This window comes from Microcebus murinus, chromosome 18 (assembly GCF_040939455.1).
Source record: "Microcebus murinus isolate Inina chromosome 18, M.murinus_Inina_mat1.0, whole genome shotgun sequence".
NCBI classification, from domain to species: domain Eukaryota; kingdom Metazoa; phylum Chordata; class Mammalia; order Primates; family Cheirogaleidae; genus Microcebus; species Microcebus murinus.
Genome location: NC_134121.1, coordinates 23,566,321 through 23,591,212, shown reverse-complemented (window position 1 = coordinate 23,591,212; position 24,892 = coordinate 23,566,321). Strand labels below are relative to the sequence as shown.

General features: G+C 34.7%; 1 protein-coding gene across 9 annotated transcripts in view; it reads right to left on the bottom strand.

Annotated features, from left to right (window-relative positions):
* The window catches only part of NF1 (neurofibromin 1), a 308,719-nt gene that overhangs the window by 100,897 nt on the left and 182,930 nt on the right, over positions 1-24,892 (bottom strand). For 6 of the 9 annotated variants that reach the window (XM_075994332.1, XM_075994329.1, XM_020280940.2 and 3 more), the window contains 6 exons: positions 17,297-17,432; positions 12,698-12,760; positions 7,109-7,267; positions 6,470-6,567; positions 5,062-5,208; positions 2,190-2,336 (listed from right to left, as the gene is read on the bottom strand). In XM_075994332.1, coding sequence (XP_075850447.1) covers positions 2,190-2,336; positions 5,062-5,208; positions 6,470-6,567; positions 7,109-7,267; positions 12,698-12,760; positions 17,297-17,432 — 750 coding nt within the window. The remainder of the gene's footprint in view (positions 1-2,189; positions 2,337-5,061; positions 5,209-6,469; positions 6,568-7,108; positions 7,268-12,697; positions 12,761-17,296; positions 17,433-24,892) is intronic. The other 3 variants (XM_075994331.1, XM_020280942.2, XM_075994330.1) reach the window with 1 other exon arrangement.

Genomic DNA, 24,892 nt, shown 5'->3' with positions numbered 1-24,892 from the left:
AGGGTAATTCAGCAACATGCACCAAAAACTTCAAGGTGTTACTCTTTGAACCACAAGAGCACTTTTAGGACCACCCTAAGAAAACTATTGGACAGGGATATAAATCAAACAATTGTCTTTACCCATGATGTTTTTTTCCTAGACAGAAGTTTTTGAGTTTTCATTTGTTTTTTATGAATTCAGTTTATCAACTGTTCCTTTTCTCATTTATGGATTTTGAATTGGATGAGAAAGGCCTTCCTTTGCTCATTTTTCTTCTTTGAATCATGGGAGGTTATCCTTATAAATGGTATGAAAATCATTTTCCAGATGGTTACTCAGTTGTATCAGCATCATTTATTGAAAGTCCAATCTAATTTCCCTGATTTTCAATACCACTTTTATAATATATTAAGTTCCCATATGTATTGAAATATATTTCTGAAAAGCATGGTTTAATTTTTACAAATTCTGTTTAACACTCAGTGTGCTTCTTTAATCTGAAGAGTCATGTCATTCAGCAACCCTGGAAAATTCTCGTCCATCCTCTCTTCAAATATCTCTTCCCCATTCTTACTAAGCCTGATTTCTGCAATATTTACTAGACAAATGTTGGCCCTTCTCATTTATCTTCTGCATTTCTTAACCTCTTTCTTATTTTCCATTTCTTTATCTATCTGTACTAACTGTAAGCCTGGTAATTTGCTCAGAAAATGTCTTTCAGGTATATATTCTAAAAAATTTTTTAATATATATTTTTTCTTTAACATAGTATTTCTATGTGTCTTATGTCTTGAGGAAGAGATTGTATTAGCTCAGTCCACCATGTTGCTGGTACCAGATCAGCATTTGTTTAATATTAATGGAAATAACTTAGAAAGCATTTGATAGGAGAAACAGATATATATGTGCATAGGTAAATAACTGGAAGCTATTCACCAAATGTTAACTGAATTTTTTCTAATAGGTGGGATAAAAGAATTTCTTTTACTTTCTTCTTTAGATTTCTATAGTTTGAGTAATTTAATAATTTTTTTAATAATTGAGAAAATTATGAAGCTACCTTCTTTTTTTAAAAAGAGATGGGTCTCAAAGAGCATCAATGGGAATTTAGAAGAGAACAAAAACAACATCTAACATTACACTTTACATGGACTAGACACTGTTCTAAGTATATTATACATATTAAATCATTGAATCTTCAAAAGCACAGATGACTGCTTTGTAAGGGATGGTAAGGTCTTAGAAAAAAAGGAATAATAAAAAGATCTTCTTAGAAAAATGGAAAACTGGCTTGGATGTCCAGTATGTTGAATGAAAAAGTTTTTATATTTTTGTACTATGTAATTTTCAATTAGGTAATATAAAAATTTTGTATGGAATATATTCCTTTAATTATGTAGGAATAAACATTTGTTATACTGAGAAAAATCTTTAGTAAATCTTTAATGTAAATGAACTTCTGAACATCAGATTCTTTTTTTTTTTTCTTTTCTGCCACTGGCACATACTATGAACAAAGCACTTAACCCACAGCCACGATGAAGCACACTGTCAAAATTACTTTAAAGACTGAAGAATTCAGCAAACTATCTTTACTGTAACATTATAGCGCTAAGTATCTAACAATGAGGATCTTTTAGTTCACAAACTAAATCCCTGTAAATAAGATTCAAAACAAATGGCCATAGAAATTTTAAAGCAATATTAAAGTATACTATATTTTCTGAGCCTTAATCTAAAAGATTTTAAAATTATTAATTTTTAGGGGAGTTCTGAAAAATGTCATAGCGTAACAGAAAAACTCCTGCACCTAAAACCAAGAGACTTCTGGGCATGGTGGCATGTGCCTGTAGTTCCAACTACTCAAGAGGCTGAGCAGGGGAGGATCGCTTGAGTTCAGGAGTTTGAGGTTACAGTGAGTTATGACTGTGCCAATGCACTTCAGCCTGGGTGACAGTGCAAGAACCTGTCTCAAAAAAATATATACAAATATTACTCAAATATATACATATGAATATGTATATATTAGAAGAGAACAAAATTAATATGTACATATTTCAATAATGTCTTGGGTAAGAGGAAAGTTGAATCCAAAAACATGGCAATGTAATTATTAGATACAACTATCATATCTAACAATTGGCCTGGTGGTAAACTTTGCTTTTCAAACAAAAAGAAAGTAATCACCATTTCAAGGTTATATTTACCTAGTCATAAATTCCTCAAACTTCGAACTGGTAAGATTAAGGCTGGACCAGTGTGTATCTGCCACAGGTTTGTGCTCCGGAGGACCCAGGTATGCAAGAAGTGTTGCCATCTTATCAAAAGGTCGTCTTCCAACAGCTTTATGATCCCTACATACAGCAAACTACTTAGAAAAAAAGTAGCAGTTCACATTTAGCAGTATACATTTCTTTAGATTGTCACTGCTTGCTTTTCTTTTTACTGTCAGCTGGTGGTCCCTGCTGACTTGTAAACAGCACCAAAAAGACCTCAGGGATCATAAGTATACATTGAAACATCTCCCCAAAGTATAAAATTTACATAAAAATTCAATTTTTTCTAGAATTTGTAATCCATTCCACTAAACAGCTGGTCAATCAGTAAGTAAAAAAAACATTCTGATTCACTTTTTCTCAGGGTGAGAGGAATCCATCCTGAGAACCCAGTAATTATGAATTGAACATATTGCCCCGCTAGCAGATCTTTGTGTAACCGGGAGAAATATGAATTTTCAGTAACAAGTAAAACTATATAAGAATAACAAAAATTATGAAGTCTGATAATACCAACTTTGGTGAGGATGTGTATAAAAAGATATTCTCACATAGTGCTGGTCAAAGTATAAATTGATATGTGCACTTTGAAAAGTTATTTGTCAATATCCAGTAAAGTTGAGGCTAGGTATACACCAGACCCAGCAATTATACATTTAAGTACTACACAAGGAGACAACCATGAAGATACTTATTACATCACTATTTATACCAGTGAAAAAATGGGAAACAAACGTAAATGTCCATTAATTTAGGAATACAAAAATAACTGTGATATAGTCATTCAATGAAATACTAACTTGAGTTAAATAAATGATAAATCTTGAATAGAATATTGCATGAAGAGGCTGTATTCACTATAGCACTCCTATAAAATTTTAACACATACAAAACTATGTTATATGTACCTATAATTTCCTTATTTTGCCAATTACACATATATTGCATAACAGTATAAATGCACACCCGGGAAGCATACCAACCAGTTTTAGGAAGTAGCTATCTCCAGAGAGAAGCATAGAAATGGGATTGACAGGCCGGCGTGGTGGCTCACACCTGCAATCCTAGTGCTTTGGAAGGTAGGAGGATTGCTTGAGCTCAGGAGTTCAAGACCAGCCTGACCAAAAGTGAGACCCTATCTCTACTAAAAATAGAAAAAATTAGCTGGGCAACTAAAAAATAGAAAAAAAATTAGCCAGGCATGGTGGCGAGCACCTGTAGTCCCAGCTACTTGGGAGGCTGAGGCAGAAGGATCGCTTGAGCCCAGGAGTTTGAGGTTGCTGTGAGCTAGGCTGACTCCATGGCACTCTAGCCCAGGTGACAGAGCAAGACTCCATCTCAAAAAGAAAAAAAAAAAAAAAGGAGGAAATGGGATTGTCAAGCGGGGGAGAGAGAGAGGGAGAGAGGGAGGGAGAGGGGGAGAGAGAGGGAAGAAAGAGAGAGAGAGAGAGGGAGGGAGGGAGGGAGGGAGGGAGGGAGGGAGAGAGAGAGAGAGAGAGAGAGAGAGAGAGAGAGAGAGAGAGAGAGAGAGAGAGAGAGAGAGAGAAAGTATTCATCCTCCACCCACCAGAAATAAAATGTTATAAAGATCTAAAGTATAGCAAAATAAATAATGTTAAAGCTAGTTGGTAGACATGAGTCTCTGTTACATTATTTTTTATACTTTTTTGTATGTCTGAAATGTGTATAATTTTTTAAAAACCAAAATAAAATAAACTCTCTAGCATCAAACTGTGAATATAAATATAAATTATAAAAGAGAAAAGAATGTTTGTATTCAAAAATTTCAGAGTTAATTTTGGCGCCTGAGACAACTTCATTTTTCTATGACAGGGGTATGTATTAGTCACGCCCATGTCTACTTCAAACCATTAACAATTCATGAAGGATTAAAATGCCCTCTCTTTTAAACTTCCATTTCTTTTTTTTTTTTTTTTTTTGAGACAGAGTCTCGCTTTGTTGTCCAGGCTAGAGTGAGTGCCGTGGCGTCAGCCTAGCTCACAGCAACCTCAAACTCCTGGGCTGGAGTGATCCTTCTGCCTCAGCCTCCCGAGTAGCTGGGACTACAGGCATGCGCCACCATGCCCGGCTAATTTTTTTTATATATATATCAGTTGGCCAATTAATTTCTTTCTATTTATAGTAGAGACGGGGTCTCGCTCTTGCTCAGGCTGGTTTTGAACTCCTGACCTTGAGCAATCCGCCCGCCTCGGCCTCCCAAGAGCTAGGATTACAGGCGTGAGCCACAGCGCCCGGCCTAAACTTCCATTTCTTAATTGCTTAGCCTTAGCTTCATGGTCTCCTACCTTTCCCATGAATAAGCAAACCATTTTTATTGGCATTTGAAAATAATCTGGACTCATTTTACCTCTGTAAGGAACACATCAGACATAGGACTAAGGCCACTGGCAATGTTTTAATTATTAAACTCCTAAGACTTAGCTGCTCTTCAGGTTCAAATGCCAATACTAATTTGATCTTTCAGTAAATTTAAACTTCTCTGTGCCATGTTGCACATTATGTTTTACAGTTTGAGAACCAAAAACTCAAAGGGCTAATTTGAGATTTCTTAATTTGATATTAAAAAAAAGAAAATCCGTAGCATCTAGGTAGGCTTGTTGATCATTTAATATGACTTAACCTTTTGCCCATTTTTTAAAAAAAGAGTCTACCTTTCTCTTTACAAACTGTAATTCTTACTCCAAGAAGGAATGCAAAGAGGAAAGCACTATTCATGACCAATAATTTTATAAATAAATTTAAACTGAAAGTGTTTACTACCTCCATGATTGGGAAATCTTACCTGTTGCTGGAAAGATACTGGCCAATTTTCTCCTGATTGTTCCAGAGTAGACGATGTAAAGCAAGCACATTGCCATCACTAATGAAGGAAAGACTATGATTTACGGCATCACTTGTAGGACAATCAGACGCTATATCAAGGAAAAACCTTTAAAAATGCAAAGTGATTAGAATTTTCAATACTAGATACACTCATACCTATGTTTGAATTAAATTTATATGAAGTAACTTTGTGAAGTAACTGAGATTACAAATACAGAGGGCTTGTTCACACAACATGACTTGTCACTAAACAAAGCAAGAAGAAGAGGAGAAAGTTGGCTACCTGGCTTCAGCTTCAGATTAGGCCCTAAAGTTAGAGAACAACAAAATTTAGATGGATGACACTTTGGAGAGAATTCAGTATCTTACAGGTAAGTAATGGAGGCCCCCACAAGATAAAAGACCTCCCCAAAGTTAAACAGCCTGTTAGGTCAGAGCCAGGATCAGAATCTGGGTTCCTTTAACTTTTTATGGGTGGTCAAGTCTGCTAGAATATAAATCCTATGATGACATTCACTTTCTCTCCAATATGGCTTGGAGTCCAGCAATATACCTTTTAAACTCCAATTTCCCTAGCAGAAAGAAGTCAATAACAACTATGATGATGATAAACTTGAAGAAAGACTTGCACAAGGCTAGCTTAGATGATGAGATCAATTAGATTCATACAGTGTGAAAGGTAGAATTTTGGACGTTTACTTATATTTATAAAGCACTTTAACATGGATTATCTCATTTTGTTTTTCTAAAAACAACTCAGGCAAACATAGTTTCTTATTAGTTTACAGATAAACCAATATCTCATGGAAATAAAGTGAATTCACTACTCAGTTTTTGAAATCTAGCAGAAAAGTCTTCTAAAATCACAAAGCCTCAACGTTTGTTCAATTACTCATGAATAAAATATGTGTTTGTATTACTTGGTTTAAAAAGTAACTTTTTAGTTCAGATAAACTTACAAATTGAATTATAAAAAATATTCTTACATCAAAAAAAATTCTGATTATATGCTAGTATGAATTATCTATACCAGTTTGGTTTTAGTTTTTAATAAAAGTAATCCTTTCCTCCTCCTTCCTTGTCTCCATACTGTAGCAACTCAAATCCTTTATTTTGCTAGATATGTCAAAAATCCCTCTTGGTTTTCAAATATAGAAATGACAACTAAATTTCAAAGAATAATGCATTTATTTAATGACTGTCTTTTGTAGTAAAATAAGACAAGACAAACTATACCTTGACCTAGAAAGGGAAGAAGAAAAAACCTACACAGGAACTTTATGTAGACCAGGTTGGTACATGTACTTAAGTGAAACTGAAAACATTTGATTCAAACAGAGCAATCAACCAAGTGGCAGGCTGCTTACCTTCGTGCTGCATCAAAGTTGCTTTTCACAAAATCATTAAAAGGCCGCATATGCTCTTCTTTTGTAAAGAGAACATGATTGGCAATACTCTGAAGTATCTAAATAACAAAATAGGGTTATAACAACCCAATTATTTATTATATGAAGTCTATATATTAATATATCCTTTAAAAGTATGAATTTTCTCATTAATATAATTTCTACCAGTACTTAAAACCAATCAATCATTTCTCATTCTATAAGTTACTCTAGGTGTGGTTTCTACTCTTTCAAATAAAAATATAATTATTATATATACATATATTTACATATATAAAATACATATTAAAATTTTTAAATGCCCTTTTAAATAAAAAATCCTATAGTCTACATTTCGGTCTCTGTTTCAGAATTTCCAGAATAATTACACAGAAACCTATCTCCAGAACACAAAACATTTGCTAAAATATTTTCTCATGATAATAAGGCCCATTGGGTACTGATCTAATGAATTCCTTCGTAATATCAATAAAACAAAAGCACATAAATGAAAACCATAAGGCATTTCAAAAGTAAATTCGAGAAGTACTATGAATATGAAAAACTGAAAATTCAGTTGAAAGGGGAATTTAAGATAGCTAGATTAACAAAATAATTCACCTTTGACATCAACTTCAAGCCCCTTTCGATTCTAGGTGGTGGCTTTTTATCTAAAATCCCTGCTTCATACGGTGAGACAATGGCAGGATTGATAAATCTGAGGAACATGGCACTTCCTACTGCGCCGATGCTGTTCTGAGGGAAACGCTGGCTAACCACCTAAAAACAAGGAGGTGAGAATTGAGCATAAGGTTTGAATTAAAATAAAGAAATGGGAACAAAGAGCTTGAAGGTCAAACTTGCACAAAAACTGAATCAATTTTCATAAATGACAAAATTTCTATTTTTTCCCTTCTCCTAAAGTACCAGAAAATGAAGTTTACCCTCAATTCTAGTCTTACAACATATTAAAGCACAATTAAGGTATCTCAGAGGAAAGAATATCCTCATGAATGAGGTGGAAGAAACCTGAAAAAAGATCTTCATTTTATTATCACTGTTTATTTTATAAGTTTGATTAATACTGAAAACAGACCAAATTGTCACACAAATATCATATTTCATTAAGATTATTAGACATCAAAGTGTGGTCAACTCTTACAAGGCAAAGCTATGTTTTTAACTACAAACCCTTAAACCATCCTATACTTAACAGTAAAATATGTACATTTTGTTGTATACCAGGTACAATTGAATTTCTTGAAAAAATGCTTACTATCTAAAATTTTTTTCTTAGATTCCTACTAAGAGGAAAAAAAAACTTACTTACAAGTAATGTTACTGCCAGTTCCTTTTCTTTACCAGCATGCTTTATAATATAAGGACCTACCTATTATTTAAACCATGGAGGAACAGGAATTCTTGGGGACCTAAAAGAAAAAAGGATCCCACCAGAAGAGAGAACCCCTATGAACCCCTATGTCTACCTCACTTTATGATTCTGTCAAACAAAAAAATGTAAGGATTCAAGAAATGGTTGCCCACCATGAAAAGCAATATGAACCCAATATTTCAAATGGGTTTATCTTCTCTTTATAAAACATTCTACATTGAAGATAGACAGGTACCTTAGATTGGTAAAAGTGTTATGAAACTGGCTTAGCTCACATCTCTTCCCAGTGCCCTCTGTTTTAAGTCATGTTAACATATAAAAATATTTTTATGGACTTTACATTTTTTACATAAAACACACACACACATTTAAAGAATACCTATGTGACATTTTAATCTCTACAACTATTCTTGCATAGTGGGGCTAACTACTGTTTAAAGCAGCAGCAACTATAACAGTAAAGCTTTAGTACTCCACTCAATATTCTGGGATTCCAGGGATAAATAAACCTGCATTTCAAAGGACCCTGGGGAAAAATGAGAAAATGGGATTTATGTGCAGCATCTCACATAACTCTTTTTCTTCACAATGCCGCAATAAAGTAATACTTCTCGTCAGTAATTCACATGGCTAACTCCAGATTAACTCTGGAAAGAATAAGGATTATTTCACTTCACCCCATTCCATTTAGTGTTTCATATGATCCACATTTTAAATGTATTCTTATCCATGGCCTATAATCTCAAAATAATTTTCTATCACTTCTAATAGGAAATAAGTGAAAAGATTTTAGAGAATGAAATATTTATAAGAGGTGACAAAAGAGGTGAATTATAACTAATATATTCTCACCTTCACTAACACTACACATAGCTCAGGAAGCCTTTTTTTGTGCTGCAGTATTTTGGGTGCTTACTGCATGAAGAACAATCTTATATAAGTAAAGGGAAACTGGTAAAGGTGGCTAAATATAGCTGCCTTAGTAGAATGGCTTTAAAACCTAAATACCGTTTATTTTCAGCTGAAATATACAGATACAGATTTACAATTAGATATAGAATTTCAATTTTTTTATTTTTTATTTTTAAGACAGAGTCTCGCTTTGTTGACCAGGCTAGAGTGAGTGCGGTGGCATCAGCCTAGCTCACAGCAACCTCAAACTCCTGGGTTCAAGCAATCCTCCTGCCTCAGCCTCCCAAGTAGCTGGGGCTACAGTCATGCGCCACCATGCACGGCTAATTTTTTCTATATATATATTAGTTGGCCAATTAATTCCTTTCTATTTATAGTAGAGACAGGGTCTTGCTCTTGCTCATGCTGGTTTCGAACTCCTGACCTTGAGCAATCCACCCACCTTGGCCTCCCAGAGTGCTAGCATTACAGGCGTGAGCCACCGTACCCGGCCTTTAATTTTTATTTAATTTTATTTTTTGAGATAGGATCTAGTTCTGTTGCCTGCACTAGAGTGCAGTGATATCATAACTCACTGCAACCTCTAACTCTTGGGCTCAAGCACTCCACCCACCTCAGCCTCCCAAACAGTTGGGGCTACTGATACACACCACCATGCCCGGCTAATTTTTCTAAAAGACAGCGTCTCAATATGTTGTTCAAGCTGGTCTCAAATTTCTGTCCTCAAGCAATTCCCCCGCCTTGGCCTCCTAAAGTGCTAGGATTACAGGCACAAGCCACTGCAACTAGTGTAGAATTTTTGGTTTTAGATACAGAATTAAGAAGAAAATTCAAGTGCTTCTACTATTCTAGTACTGTGTTTAACCTCTTGGGGATTAGGAACCTCTTTGAAATCTGATAAAAAGTCAGAAAAGTGAACGTATGCATTCACACAGACAAACGTCTTCATGTAATTTCAGAATGTTTATAGATCACCATTGCTACTGAGTGGTCCCAAATTTTAATTTTAATATAGATAAAACATTGACAAACCTTCAAGATCTTAAAGCCTTTAAGGAATGAGTTAGCAAGAGGGAAGAGGACTAAACACTGCTTTATATTTAATTTTAAATAGACTGGTCTAAAGAATTAGCATGTAATCACTTTAACTTTTCAAAAAGCTAAATCGAACCATATTTGGTTTTCAAAAAACCAGCTAGTTTATAAATATTAACCAGCTGTGAAAGTGCCTCATAAAAATCAATAACTTAAATGTGCATGGAGAGCTCTTTCGAGATACCTTTTTTCTCAGGCTAGTGAAGTAAAGCCGTGGGAATGGAGAGGGAACAAGGAAATTTGTCACTGGTTGTGATGAATTAGTCAAAATACAGTTTTTGAAAATAGCTATTTACTGGTTTTCTCTAGGACAAAGATGTTTTAAAGTATGACTTACATGTATACCTGATTTATACTTAATGGTACTCAGTGCCAGAATTTAATGAAAATCTGAGTGAATTATTTCCCAAACATTTATTTCCACCATCTTCCCACATCTTCAAAAATAATTTCATGTCAAAACTAAAGGTATCTGTATCTCAGGAACATATAATACATTTTTTCATGTATCTCTAATACATTTTTGGAACTAAAAACTGATAAAAACATAGTATCAATAAAAATGATATATAATAAGTTTCAAGAATTTCAGTCAATTTATAAAATGATTGCTTTTTCATTCACCACTAAATAACATCAATGTAATTTTACCTCATAATACACACATATTCAAGTGTGTTTTTTTATCCATAAAAATATAATTTGGATCCAAAAGACATTCTACATAAAAGATCAAACTTGGGCCAGTCTATGTATTGAAACTAGTTACCAGCCAACTGTCCCCTACACTTCCTTTGGTAAAAGCATAACTACATGATGGAAATAAATGCAGCCATAAGCGGCACCATCAGCAAGAGCACTGCTACCCATACGTGATTAATTATTGCAAATTCTCCCTGAGGTAGGCAGGCAGTTAACTTCCAAAGTAAATCTAATTATACATTATATGTTTGAGTATAATGAACAGAATTATCTGTAATATGACTATACCAAAAGCCAGAATCTTCTCTTTATATTTTATGTATTTCAATCCATGATACATATATCCTCCAAAAGAAAGTCAGCTTGCTCTTGAAAGATCATTAGATTCTGTTAAGCAAATGATTCCATAAAACAACATTTTAAATTTATAATTACTATTCTGTCTTTATACTTTGGAATGTGCTCTAAAATATCTTAAATTACCAATTATATTCCCCTTGTTTCGACGAGGAGTTCACATCACCTGTGCTGAGAAATACATTCCAAAACTTAAGTGTTACCCAGAAGCTTAAAAAAATCTGAAAATAACTCTAGCAGAAAAAAAATTCAAAGAACAATTTTAGACAAAATCTTAATGAACGAGGTGATGTTAGGTTTAATTTTAAATAGAAAACATGCTCTAGAAAAACACAGAAAGTCTGGATTTTAATTTATGTGATATACTATACAATGGTATTAGTATAACACTGAACAAGAGTGTTAGAAACAATAAATTAATTTCAATGGTGATGGTGTGTATTATGTTAAACCCACATATGCTGAGAATTAGAAGGCTGAAGCATTAGAAAGAGATGTCTTTATTGGGCAAGAAGGCTATCCAATCCAATCCAATTCATTTATTCACAGATGACCAAATATACTTAACATACTCAAAAATAAAATCTTGAATGGACACAATAAAAGCATATATCTCTAAATTTTAATTTTGTTCTGAATTTATAACATAAATTTATATTTAAAGCTTAGATAATTTACATGTAAAGCTTAGAAACTTATTGTAAAGCTTTATTATATATAAAGCTTAGACAAGGAATGAAAGATGAAACCAGATGAACACTATATTCTAAATTATACCTTTTTAAGAAAACTATCTACCTGACTCCTAAAAGTTTTCTTTGCTAACAATCATTTAGACTTTTTTTAAAACAATAATTTTGTCATTAGAAAAACAAAGATAGGACTTAGCTTGATAAGGATAAGTCTCAGTGACAGATAATGGCAAATTTAAAATGAATACATGTTATATTAATATTCTGGGAAAAATTCCATTCACTGGAAGAAAATAATTATGACTATCATAACTTACTTCTCTTTTAAATAAATTAAGGCAAGTTCATAGAAGAAGGCAGAATATTCATATCATGTTTGCAAAATGAGGTGTTTCTCTACAAATACGGACTCACTGAGTTATCTTTTACTGTAGATTTTCTCTGAGGTAAAAGTGGTTTTATCATTAGAATTTCTATAATCTGAGCATAAACATCTAAATTCTGGTTAAGACTGTCTAGATAAAATTATAAGGAATAAAAAATTGGTGGCTCGTTGGTCTAAGGGTATGACTCTCACTTAAGAATAAAAAATAAAATTTAGCAACTTTTAGGTAAGATTTAGAAAGTGACATTTTCCAGCCATATACTTCTAAAAATTAAGAAAAACTTTCAGTTTTGGCAAAGAAACCACTCACATTACCTGTAAACAAGAAGCAAGAATGAAGAGAGTCAGCATTTCCTAAGGCCTTGAAATTAAGTTTCTTTTGCATTCACTTATAATTTTAAAAACAACAATAATAAAATTAGACCAAGGATATCCAATGCAACGAATGCCCACAAAATGCCTTTGGAATAAATCAAACCAAAGGAACACAGAGAATGTTTCAATGTAACTTAATTCCAGGGTTAATTGAAATGAAAGCTATTTTGTGCCAGAATTAGTAGAATGATTTTACAGTGAAGGTCAAATAGGCTGAAGTGAAGATGTTCTTAACAAACAGCAAAAGATTTTTGTTTTGCTTTGAAAGAAACAGCTAGTAAAAAGTTCTCCAAACTTACTGATTTTTTGTTTTCCTTTTTTTCTTTTACTGTAGCTTTATTCAGTAGGGAGTGGCAAGTTGCCTACAGAACAGAGATGAGCACAAACAAGTCACAGCACCGACTACATACAGCAACAAAAACAATGTTGGCTTGTACATAAAATTATACAATAAAATGTAACACAAATGGAATCAACAAAAAAAATTAGAAATCAACTGAATTTTGAGGGATGAATTTTAATTCTGGGTTTTAATTTTTATTACATTTTTAAGCCAAGCACTAAAATAGCAAGAAATGTTGAGACCCAATCATGTCTACTATTTCTGGCTATGAATCACAGAAAAGCTCTCCCCAAGTGATTTTGAGGATATTAAATATTTACATTTTAGTTAATCCCTAGCTTTTGATAAATTTTATATAAAACATTACAAGTAGACCACACACTAAAAACATTTCTTTGTGTCTACATAATTTTTTCTTGATATGTAAAATATTTCTCTGTGTATCCTTCAATTGACTTAAGAGTTCTTTTTTCAACATCTGGCATTTAATTAAGATCCTACTGACTAAAGAAATAAAAATTAAATAGCTAAACATAATAGAAAAATTCATGTTAGAGATTCTGAATTAAAAATTTCTTTCTCTAGAAAAGATTACTCTTAAAATTTCACATATTTTTCAGTGTTTGCAGGCTACTTCCTGAAATGATACATCAGAAGAGGTTAAAAGCTCTGCAACATTTGGGAGAAGTATGTTATCAGCTTAACTAGAAAAAAGCATTAATCAATAATATTAAAGTGAAGAAACTGCAGAGAAAATTATAGAATAAAAATATAAGCCTGTTCAAAATTTTTTCACAAATTACAGTTGACCATTTATCAGAATGTGTCAAAAAAAAAAAAAAGCAATCTATAAAAACTCCAAAAGCCAACAGAGTCATATTGGTTTCATCTCTCCAAGCTCCTTCTAGACCAAAATATTTCTTCAAAATTAAGACTCCTAATTGGTTTAGACTAGGCAGAATAATCATCTTAAAAATATTTTAAAAACCAAATTAGAATTCTTTAATCCACCAACACATGGCATCTTATTCTAGGAATTCTGGGCATTCAACACCTAACTCATAATTTGGGCTTAAAGTAAGTTAGTTTGATATTCATTTATCCATCTATCCATTCATGGAAGCAGTTACCGTGCATCTACAAGCTAAATACCATTCTAGGCATTGGGAAATAGCAGTAAAACAAGACAACACAGACCCTTATCTCATGGAGCTTTGGTTCAAACTTTAGACAAAAGCACTAGTAACCATATATATCACAAAAATGCAGCTTTATAAATTTTTTTCAACCATGGTATACAACTATCATTTATAGCCTTAAAAATTTATGTACACTACACTTCAGTTTCAAGAAATAGATTTACTGGGAAAAGATGTCATTCATTTAGAATCTTAATAGTTAGTTTCAGAATTCTACCATAACATAAAAGAATACCCACTTTGGGAATTATTTTCTCTTTATACAAAAACTATAAGGAAGAAAAATGGAAACAAATATATGAGAAAATGACTTAATTATAAATATAACACATGTTCACTGTTGGCTATTCCATTTAAAGTCACTAAGTAAGGTAAGGCATATGAATTAACAGAGTTGGTTAAAGCATGATTCGAAAAAGCTTGAAGGCCAAAATATGAACTCAAGTAAAAAGAGCTAAAATCTCAGGGAAGTTAATTAGCTAGCAATATACTCACTTAGCTTTCAAAATTTCCCCAGTAAGTCCCAAAGCAGGAGCCATGTTTATTAGAGAAAAAAAAAAAAAAAATCCACTACTATCCCTCCCAGCAGAACATAGAAGTACAAAGGTACCATTGTGCTATTGCCAAAGCCAAAAAGGCAAGAAAAAGTCAGAAGAGAGAAGATGAATAAAAACAAAAGAGCAAACCAAAGGGAAAAACTAGGCTTGGAAGGAATGTCAATAAAAAAATATCTTGAGATCAAAGCTTTTTCTTCTAGTTTTCTTTCTAATTAGTGAATGTAAAATGCCCTGTTAGTCACTTATTAAAAAACAAAACCTTGTTTATAAGTAGCACAGCATACCTTTGCCTCATAGTACTTTACTTCCCACAAATGTTAAGTTTATCTAATATTTCAGAAATAATGCACTGACAAAAAATTTAAATGTTTTGAAAGAGAATAATTATGTGAAATTTTAATATAACTTACGTCTGTTATTAAGATAATACAGGATATTTCTTATGAAATGCTTGCTCTGAAAAGCACAGCACATAGTATTTAATAAGCTACCATTTTTATTTCCTATTTTCACTATTTTTCTTCCTACCTATGAAAGCTGGCAAGAATCTTTCTTACTTGGGAGGAAGGTATGGGGAAACTTATTCCTTCATTAAATATTTCCTAAGTATTTACTAAGTGCCAAGCCCTGTTCTCTTTATATTATCAAAGTCATGATCTCAAATTGGTTTCCAAGTTTGCTGATGATACAAAAAATTTTTCTTTTAGGATAATCACATAAAGAATTTCTACTAAAATCTAATACACCATGTAATCAGGTAATCAGTCCTCATTGTTATTCCTTTTTTTTTTTTTCAGTTTGTTGCCCAAGCTGGAGTGCAGTCCCCACATGAAAACTCAACAGCAACCTCGAACTCCTGGGCTCAAGTGATCCTCCTAACTTCAGTCTCTCAAGTAGGTGGGACTAATCGTTTAAAATATTTTTTTGTGGAGATGAGGGTCTTGCTATGTTGCTCAGACTGATCTTGAACTCCTGGCCTCAAGGGATTCTCCTGCTTTGGCCTCCCAAAGTGCTAGGATCATAGGTGTGAGCCAAGCCACCACGCCTGGCCCTCTATTTACTTTTAACTGCTAAAGTCAAAGCCACTGTCATTTTACAAACCTATTTGTCCTCTAAAACCAGTTACTACTGGGCTAACCAAAAAGTTGACTTAGATTATTTTTAATATGTGCTCACTATATCTTGTCTGTCTAGTTTTATTTTATCTTATTTATTTATTTATTTTTGAGACAGAGTCTCACTCTCTCGCTCTGTTGCCCGGGCTACATCAGCCTTGCTCACAGCAACCTCAAACTCCTGAATCAGGCAATCCTCCTGCCCCAGCCTCCCAAGTAGCTGGGACTACAGGGATGTGCCACCACACTCAGCTAATTTTTTCTCTTTTTAGTGGAGACAAGGTCTTGCTCTTGCTCAGCCTGGTCTTTAACTCCTGAGCTCAAGCAATCTTTCTATCTCAGCTTCCCAGAGTGTTAGGATTAAAGGCATGAGCTACCACACCAGGCTGCCTAGTTTTATAAACAGAAAAATTACTGATGTACATGTAAAAAGAAACCTATTCAGGCCCAAATTTAAGAGAAGATATTATTTACTGTATTAAGTTTCATATTATAACTAAACAAGCCTCCAGACTCAGATTTAAATAGCTAAAAAAAATCATGTAGGGATTTCCTAAGCTTCCTTGAGATATTTTGAAAAGGCAGAAAAGTCATAAAAAATTAAGGGAGACTTAATGTTAAGTGTGCTTTATTATCTACATATATTGTAAAAAGACTTTTTATAGATATAGCAGATACATCTTTAAAAATAGCAATGGGGAAAAAATTCATACAGAGCAGCCTCAAACAGCTTTTAAAATGGTGATTTCACTGATGCTGTTAACGTCTCTAAGCAACTGAAGCTGTGGGCTAAAAAAAACAAATGGCTGGGGATGACTCTGCAAAGAGAAAGACAACACAAAGGCATGGGTTTTGGTAAAAGTGTAAATTCTTTACCAAAACCTACCCCCATCCCAAATTTCAGATCCACTGTTTCTTCCAGAATTGTGGATTTTCAGGACCTCCCTTGAAACAAATCATTCCTAAAACTGAATACGCAATTTTAAAACACAGTGGAAGCCATAAAAGAATACAGCCCAAATTCCCTCAGCAAGAAGGAATGACTGTGGGCATTTGAACTCAGAAGCATTACTTGCGATGCTAGTGTTAGAAAGTCTAAGAATTTGGTCTGAATGATGATGCAATATATCTTTTTTTTTTTTAAGTGATCAAACTCACCAGAAATGCAATATATCTTATAAGAAACACTCTACATAAAATAAACAAAACAATTAGTCTATCCTGGCAAAACCTGACATGAACCAATTATATCTTAATGAAGAAATCAAAATTACAAATCAAGCAATTCATAATGCAAAAAGCAAGGGGTACAACTGCCTCACATGGGAAAGATGCTGTAATTTAGGTAAAAGATAACCAAAATAATAATAATAATTCCACAATATATCTCATTTCAGCCACATCCATTATACCCAATATATTCAGTGCATTTTAAACTCCCTCCCAATGCAAGGAAAATTTAATATTTTAAAGTATTCTCTTACTTCAAACTATCCTATAAGCAATATTTAAGTTTTCTTCAAAGCCAATTCCAACAACAATTCTTAATGTATTATTCAACCAAATTGACTCAATATTATAGTCAACCACACACTATCAGCAGCTAAATCCATGTTTGGTAAATAAAGCATTCTTCTTAATTTAGCTTTGGATTAACAATGGTAATCTCTAACTTTAAGCATACCTGGTATAAACAATGGCACACACTTCGAAGCTGAGGGGGAAATTCTAAGGAGGAACTGATGATGGCATGGAAGAACTTTTCAGTCATCTGAAGAAGGTTCCGCTGGTTTTCCTCAAGGCTCTCTGATGGTTCTAACCTACACGAAAAATGACAGGTAAAATCATAACACTTCTGTTTAAAACAAATAAAAATCGCTCCTTAGAACAGACTTGTTTAGAGATATTCAGCCAAATGCAATGTGTGGACTTTGCTGGGATCCTGATTTGAACAAAAAACTATTAAAAAGATAATTTGAGACAACCCCAAAAAAGGTAACAAAATCAGTCTTAGATATTATTAAGAATTATTTTTAATTTTACTGGATATGGAAATACCTGAGCTTTACGCATGTTTTCTTGAAGTCTGTATCTGTTAGAAACATAATCTCTGGGATTTGCTTTAAAACATCTGAGCAAAAAAGGGGGAGAAAGGGGTAGATAACAAGAACAGTAGGTATTCTTCCAATTCACATTCCTCTATATGTGTATGCCATGTGAAAAAATTAACACAAACATGATGTCGGTTGTAGATTTTTTCATCAATAGTAACAAAATGCAACTTTCATCTTTCATTCTACATTATGTTTCTGAGATTTACCCTGTTGATACATAAAGATCTAGCTCATTCACTTTGTTGAATAGCCCATTATATTATATACCATGATTTATCTGTTCTATTAATGAACATCATAAAATTTTCACTTTTATAGACATCACTGCAATGAACACTGTTGAGCATATATAAGAGTTTCCCTAAGGCAATTACCTAAAAATGTAGTTTCTGAGTCATTGAGCCAATATACAAATTTAACTTTATTAGACATTGACAAATGGCTCTACAACCAGTAGTGTACAAGAATTCTTATTCTCTCACATTCTCATAAATTTAGTGTACCAATCTAGTAGATAGGAAAGGGCATCTCAAGTTTTTAACTTCTATTTCCAAAATTCCTAGTAAGTTTAGACATGCTATTATATATTCTGAGGTCATTCAGGAATCCCCTGTCTTGAATTGCTTTCACACCCCAGTCTGACATTTCTAAATGCTAGAGATGTCCCTTCCACTGGTACCAAAAACTCAGTATGTCCAAAATTAATTGATTTTTCCTCTTACTCTTATGTCTTTTTTTTTAAGCCAGTCATATTTGGCAGCGGGGGGTTGTACACCAACTTCAGGGATACTACCATTAATAAATTCTGATAACCTACTACCACAGGACCAGCCTACTCTATGTCTTACCTTGTATTCCCATGATGTCAAGAGCACCATCACTGTCTCAATCACTTCATTCTGGTTGTGTCTGATGTCACTTTTTCCTGCTCTACTTCAGTACTCCCAACATCCACTCAGTGTTGCAAATTCTCATGTGTATGACCTCTAATGTCTTTGTGTTGTGATTAAAGGACAGATTCCGAAGTCAGACTTAGTACGTTTAAATTTCAGCTCTACCAGTTATTGACCATTACAAGCTTGGTCACAATACTTAAATTCTTTGGGCCTAAGTTTTTCTCATCAATAAGACAAGCATAACAATGCCTATTTTGTGATTGTTTAAATTTTACACAATGGCTAACAAATCCACAAAGCTTTACTCTCCAAGTGGCTTAATCTGAACTCTTCAGCGCTTAGAAAACTCACCACTAAAAATATGTGTTATATGTCTTATCTCCCCTACTAAACTGTAAACTCCTTGAAGGAAATATTCATCTTTGTCCCCTTAAAGACTAGCACAGTACTTTACCAAAGCAAATATTGAGTAAATACTTGTTTTCACTATCTTAACTAGAAATTTTCTATGTCTATACTAATTTATTTATTACATAAATGCTTTGGACACTCTGTCATCACTCCAGATTCCTTGCAGCTCACTGTGTGGTATAACGCATACATAAAGAGTTGAAAAATTAATACAGACTGCAAAGTAGGAAAGATTTCATGGAATAGGCCAAGTTCTAAAGGAGACAAATAAGCAAAAAGAAGTAAGGGTATTTCAGAAAGAGGAAGTAGGCAAGGCAGGTACTCAATTCAATCCAGTAAACATTTATTACATATCTACTAATTGCCATCCCAGTGTCAGGTGCTAAGGATTCAAAATTAATTGCCCTTAGACCTTTTCAAAGAGGGAAAAGGCATATACATCTGGTATTCCACACTAAGTAATGATTAAATAATTCAAGAATATTGTGATAAATATAAATTTGTGATAAATCTGGTCTCTGCCCCTGGTTCCTGGCACACAGCTCCTAAAACCCTTGGAATCTGCGGTGTGAGAAGAGTGTCTTTTGTATGATACTTAGATGACTAGTGGTTGGGGCCCCTGGAGCACTTCAGGATAGGGGCTGGTCACCAGAAAGACCAGGGCATGATTAAAGGGTTGGGACTTTCAGGTCTACCCCCAACCTCTGGGGAAGGATGACAGGCTGAAGGCTGAGTTTATCACTAATAGCCAGTGATTTAATCAATCATGCCTATGTAATGAAGCATCCATAAAACCGACAAAGGATAGGGTTCTAAGAGCTTCCAGGTTGCTAAACACATGCTGGTGCCTGGAGGGTGATATACCTAGAGAGGGCATAGAAACTCCAAGGCCCCTCCCCTATACTTTGCCTTATGCATTTTTCCATCTGGCCATTCATCTTTATCCTTTACAGTAAACAGGTAACCACAAAGTATTTCCCCGAGTTCTGGGAGCCATTCTAACAAATTAATCTAACTCAAGATGAGGGTTGTGAGAACGCCAATTTATAGTTGGCTGGTCAGAAGAACAGGATACAACGCTTGTGACTGGCATCTTATGGGACTGAACAATTAACCTGTGGGATCTGATGCTATATTGAGGAGGCTGGTTATCAGAATCCAATTGAGTCACAGGATATCTGGTTCTTGTCCACTGAAGAATTACTCAGTATGTGGTGGAAAAAAACCCAAAAACTCCACACATCTGGAGACTGTGTTGAATGTGAATAGAGAGGAAACAGCAGTTTATTTTTTTCCTTTACAGATAGACAAAATAACAAAGCAGAGACAGACATGATTAGTTCACATGGCTTATGGTTGTTGGGAAGCTAGAGGAGGAAAATGAACTTGAAATATGTGGATAACTCAAAAGAGATTGGTCTAAAGATGGGGATTATACAGAGGGAGAACCATTAAGAAGCTACATTAAGGCCAGGTGCGGTGGCTCATGCCTGTAATTGTAGCACTCTGGGAGGCCGAGATGGGAGGATTGCTTGAGCTCAGGAGTTCAAGACCAGCCTGAGCAAGAGCAAGACCCTGTCTCTACTAAAAATAGAAAGAAATTAGCCAAACAACAAAAAATAGAAAAAATTAGCCGGGCATGGTGGTGCATGTCTGTAGTCCCAGCTACCCAGGAGGCTGAGGCAAGAGGATCGCTTGAGCCCAGAAGTTTGAGGTTGCTGTGAGCTAGGCTTACCCCACGGCACTCTAGCCCAGGCAAGACAGTGAGACTCTGTCTCAAAAAACAAAGAAGCTACATCAGTAATTCAAATCTTAGATACAGAGGGCCTAGGAGTTTTAGGAGTATGAATGAAAAGATTAACAATTTCTTTAACAAGGCTCAGAGAGTCCTAGAAACCCTGACAATTCTTGTCTACTTTGTGGAAGCTTTTATTCCAGTCAGCATAGCAGCAGGGACTCTGCAGTCCGTTTCAGGTTTCCTTTCTAGCCACAGTGTTCTCTCCCCTTCCAGATGACAATGGTAGCCTGTTGGCATGATCTATAATGAAGCTTTGTGTTCAATCACTTAGGTATTTGTGTATATAAAACCTTGCTTTGGTTTGATTTTCAAAGAACCATCTTTTGGTTTCATTATTTTTTCCTATTGTTTTCCTGTTTTCAATTTCATTAATTTCTGCTCTTTTGTTTGTTTCTTTCCTTCTACTTGGTTTAGGTATTCCTGTTTCTGTAATTTTCTAAGGTAAGCTTAGATTATTGATTTTAGATCTTTCTTTTCTAGTATATACTGTTTCCCTTTAAGCAATCACTTTCACTATACCTCATAAACTTTGAAAAGATAAATCTTCATTTAGCTTTTCTTTTTTCTTTGCATTTCAGTTTGGGAAGTTTATATTGATATATATTCACGTTCACGGATCCTTTTCCTCAGGTGTGTCCAGAACTACTGATGGGCTCATCAAAGGCATTCTTCTTTTCTCTTACAGAGTTTTTGATTTCTAGAACTTTCTTTTGATTCTTTCTTACAGTTTCTATGTCTCTGTTTACATTACCCATCTGTTCTTACATGCTATCTACTTTTTCCATTAGAGCCCTTAGCATATTTCATAGTTATTTTAAATCCCAGTCTGATAATTCAAAAAACTCTGCCATATCCGAGTCTGATTTTAATGCTTACTTTGACTTTTCAGACCAATTTTTTTCTTGCCTGTTAGCATGCCTTGTAATTTTTTGTTGAAAGTCAGACAAGATGTATTGGGTGACAGGAACTGAGGTAAATATGCCTTTAGTCTAAGGTATTATGTTAATCCACCTAGGAGTTAGGTTGTGTTTAATGTTTGCTGTAGGTGTCCATTTCTGCTAGTGCCATTGTTTTTGTCTTCTTTGTTGATTGTGTTTAATGTTTGCTGTAGGTGTCCATCTCCACTGGCATCCTTGTTTTTGTTTCCCTTGTTGTCTTTGGGTTTCCCTAGAACTTAAGTCTTAAGCAAAGTCTCTGTGTTGCATTTCTCTCAGTGGTAATATATTGGAGCCCTAATGACTGGGTTATTGGGGAAGAGAAGTATTCTATCATCTAATTATACCTCCATTGTTTTATTGGGCCAAAGTCCCTAAGCTATGACCTTTAGAAGAATTTCTTAGTGTTTTTTGCTCTTCTCCTTGCATGAGACAGAAAGATTAAATGGGGCTGAGTTGGCTAATTACTCATCTTCCAGGTCAGATAAGGCTTTAGGTAAAATAACTTATTTTGAGGGCAAGGCCTTTGCTAGGTATAACAGGACACTATGAGCATATTTTAAAATGGTTACTTTTCCTCTTCCCAAAGCACAAAGGGATCTTTCTCCCATCTTCACTATAAGAACCTGGTGAGACTTCTGGAGATCAAACTCACAAAGGTGTGGGGGTCCCCTAAGACTTAGGCCCTAGGAGTTTTAGCTGTCTAGCTAGTCCATACTTGGCTTGCAGCAATTCATGAATTATGGTCTAAGTGTTCCTACCAGTTACTGGATAGAGCAGCTTCTTCTCCTGGTAGGCTGTGATTCTCTGTATCAACCTGCCTCTCCAGTTTTTGGGGTGATAGTTTGCCCAGTAACCTAAAATCTCTGGTATATCTAAGAAGAGTTGCTTATTAACAGTTTTTCAGCTTTTTCTTGCTATAAATATGGGAGTGTTGACTTTCAAGCTCTTAAAATCAGACAGAGTGGGCCTCGTAAAAACGATCTGAATATATTAAGTTTGCCATCTTATTCACTTATCTGTACCACAGCACTTAGTATAGATTTCTTTTAGGCAGTTAGTTCACTATCTTACTAAGTAATTCATTAACCTTCAGAAAGTAAACTGCTTAATAAATGGATTCAGTAAAGTTGCAGGATATAAAAGCAACATACAAAAACCAGTAGCACTTCTATGTTGGTCAAAGGGTACAAAGTTATACTTAGCATGAATAAGTAGTTCTGGAGATCTACTGTCCAGCATGGTGACTATAATTAATATTGCATAACTGAAAATCACCACAAAAAAAAAGAGTCAGCAAGAGAACTTGTCAGGTAAAAAAAGAAAAGTGAAATTGCTTATTGGTAACAAAATATAAGAGGGCTTTACGATAATTTTTTTTTGAGATAGTCTCCCTCTGTTACCCAGGCTAGAGTGCTATGGTGATAACCTAGTTCATAGCAACCTCAAACTCCAGGACTCAAACAACCCTCCTGCCTCAGTCTCCCAAGTAGCTGGGACTACAGGCGAGTGCGACTCGTCACTACTAAGAATAAAAAAGAATATTGCTTTTAAGTTTTAAACTATAACTATTTAACTATTTTAATAAAACATGGTTAATTTAGTGCTGGATTTCTGATTAGATATTACCACTGATATTTCAACAAAGGCAGAGCCAAAAATACCAACTAATACACAGTTGCTAAATAATAATTTTTAGGAAGAACAACCATCCAGAAGCTCTGAACCTGAAAGTAAAAAAATAATCTTAAGGTCCTAAATGAAAGACACATAAGAGAGTGATAACATGTGGCTTAGAAAAAGCAATTCATTCATTCAACAAATACTTATAAAATGTTAACTATTAATATAAGCCAGATACCATGCTAAATACTCACAGAAGGATAAACAGATATAAAAAATATCTAACAGCCAACAGTCTAAAGAGGAGATAATTCATAAAATAAATCACCACAATTAAGTGTTACAATGGTGGTGTGGAGCACAGAAGAAAGATTATTTCTTTGTTCATATGGAGTATGTGCATGGGTGGTACCTGGTAAAAGGCAGAGAAAGCTTCACAGAGATGGTGGCTTAAACTGCACCCTGAGTTACCTGTCACCTTCTTTCCTGTCTCCTAAAGTCATTCTTCATTATAGGAAAAAAGTGAGTTAGAAAAAAGAGTTAAGCATGCTCAACTCAGGGCCATCCTTGCCAATCTAGGTATGTCTGCCTACAGAGAAGATGTATTCTGGTCTGATATCCACTTGTGTGATAAAAACCTTGCTAGCACCTATGAATGATGCTTGTAGTTATCTAGCTGTGCATGATATGAGGTAGATGAGACTAATTCAAGGTGAGGTATTAGGAAGCCTATTGGCTCACAGCATCTAAAGCCACATTCTCCAATCATTTTGACCAGAAATAAAGGAGATACCTAATTTCTGGGTGCCTCCCTTCATCTCCCCTCACTGCTTCTTGGTTTTGAACTTGGGCAGGGAAGAAGAACATTATTTAGTAGACATTTTCAATCCCAATGAACCCCATGTGCCACGCCACTTTAAAAATACACAATGTGCATATCTCACTGGAACTTAAAGTACAGAGTACATATGAAAGAATGACAAGAGATGAAGGTACATTACAGCCCCTACAAGGCAAAAGACTATGTACTTTATCTTGCTGTCAATGGGGAACCATTGATGGTTTTTTTGTTTTGTTTTGTTTGAGACAGACTCTCACTCTGTTGCCCAGGCTAGAGCGCCATGGCGTCAGCCTAGCTCACAGCAACCTCAAACTCCTGGGCTCAAGCTATCCTTCTGCCTCGGCCTCCCGAGTAGCTGGGACTATAAGCATGTGCAACCATTCCCAGCTAATTTTTTCTATACATTTTTAGTTGGCCAATTAATTTCTTTCTATTTTTAGAGAGATAGGGCCTCGCTCTTGCTCAGGCTGGTCTCAAACTCCTGAGCTCAAATGATCCTCCCACCTCGGCCTCCCAGAGTGCTAGGATTACAGGCATGAGCCACCACACCCGGCCACCATGCCTGGCCACCACTGATGGTTTATGAGAAAGAAAGGGACAAAAAATTTATGTTTTAGAAAAATAATTCCTATAGCAAATGGCCTGAAAATGAAAAGACAATG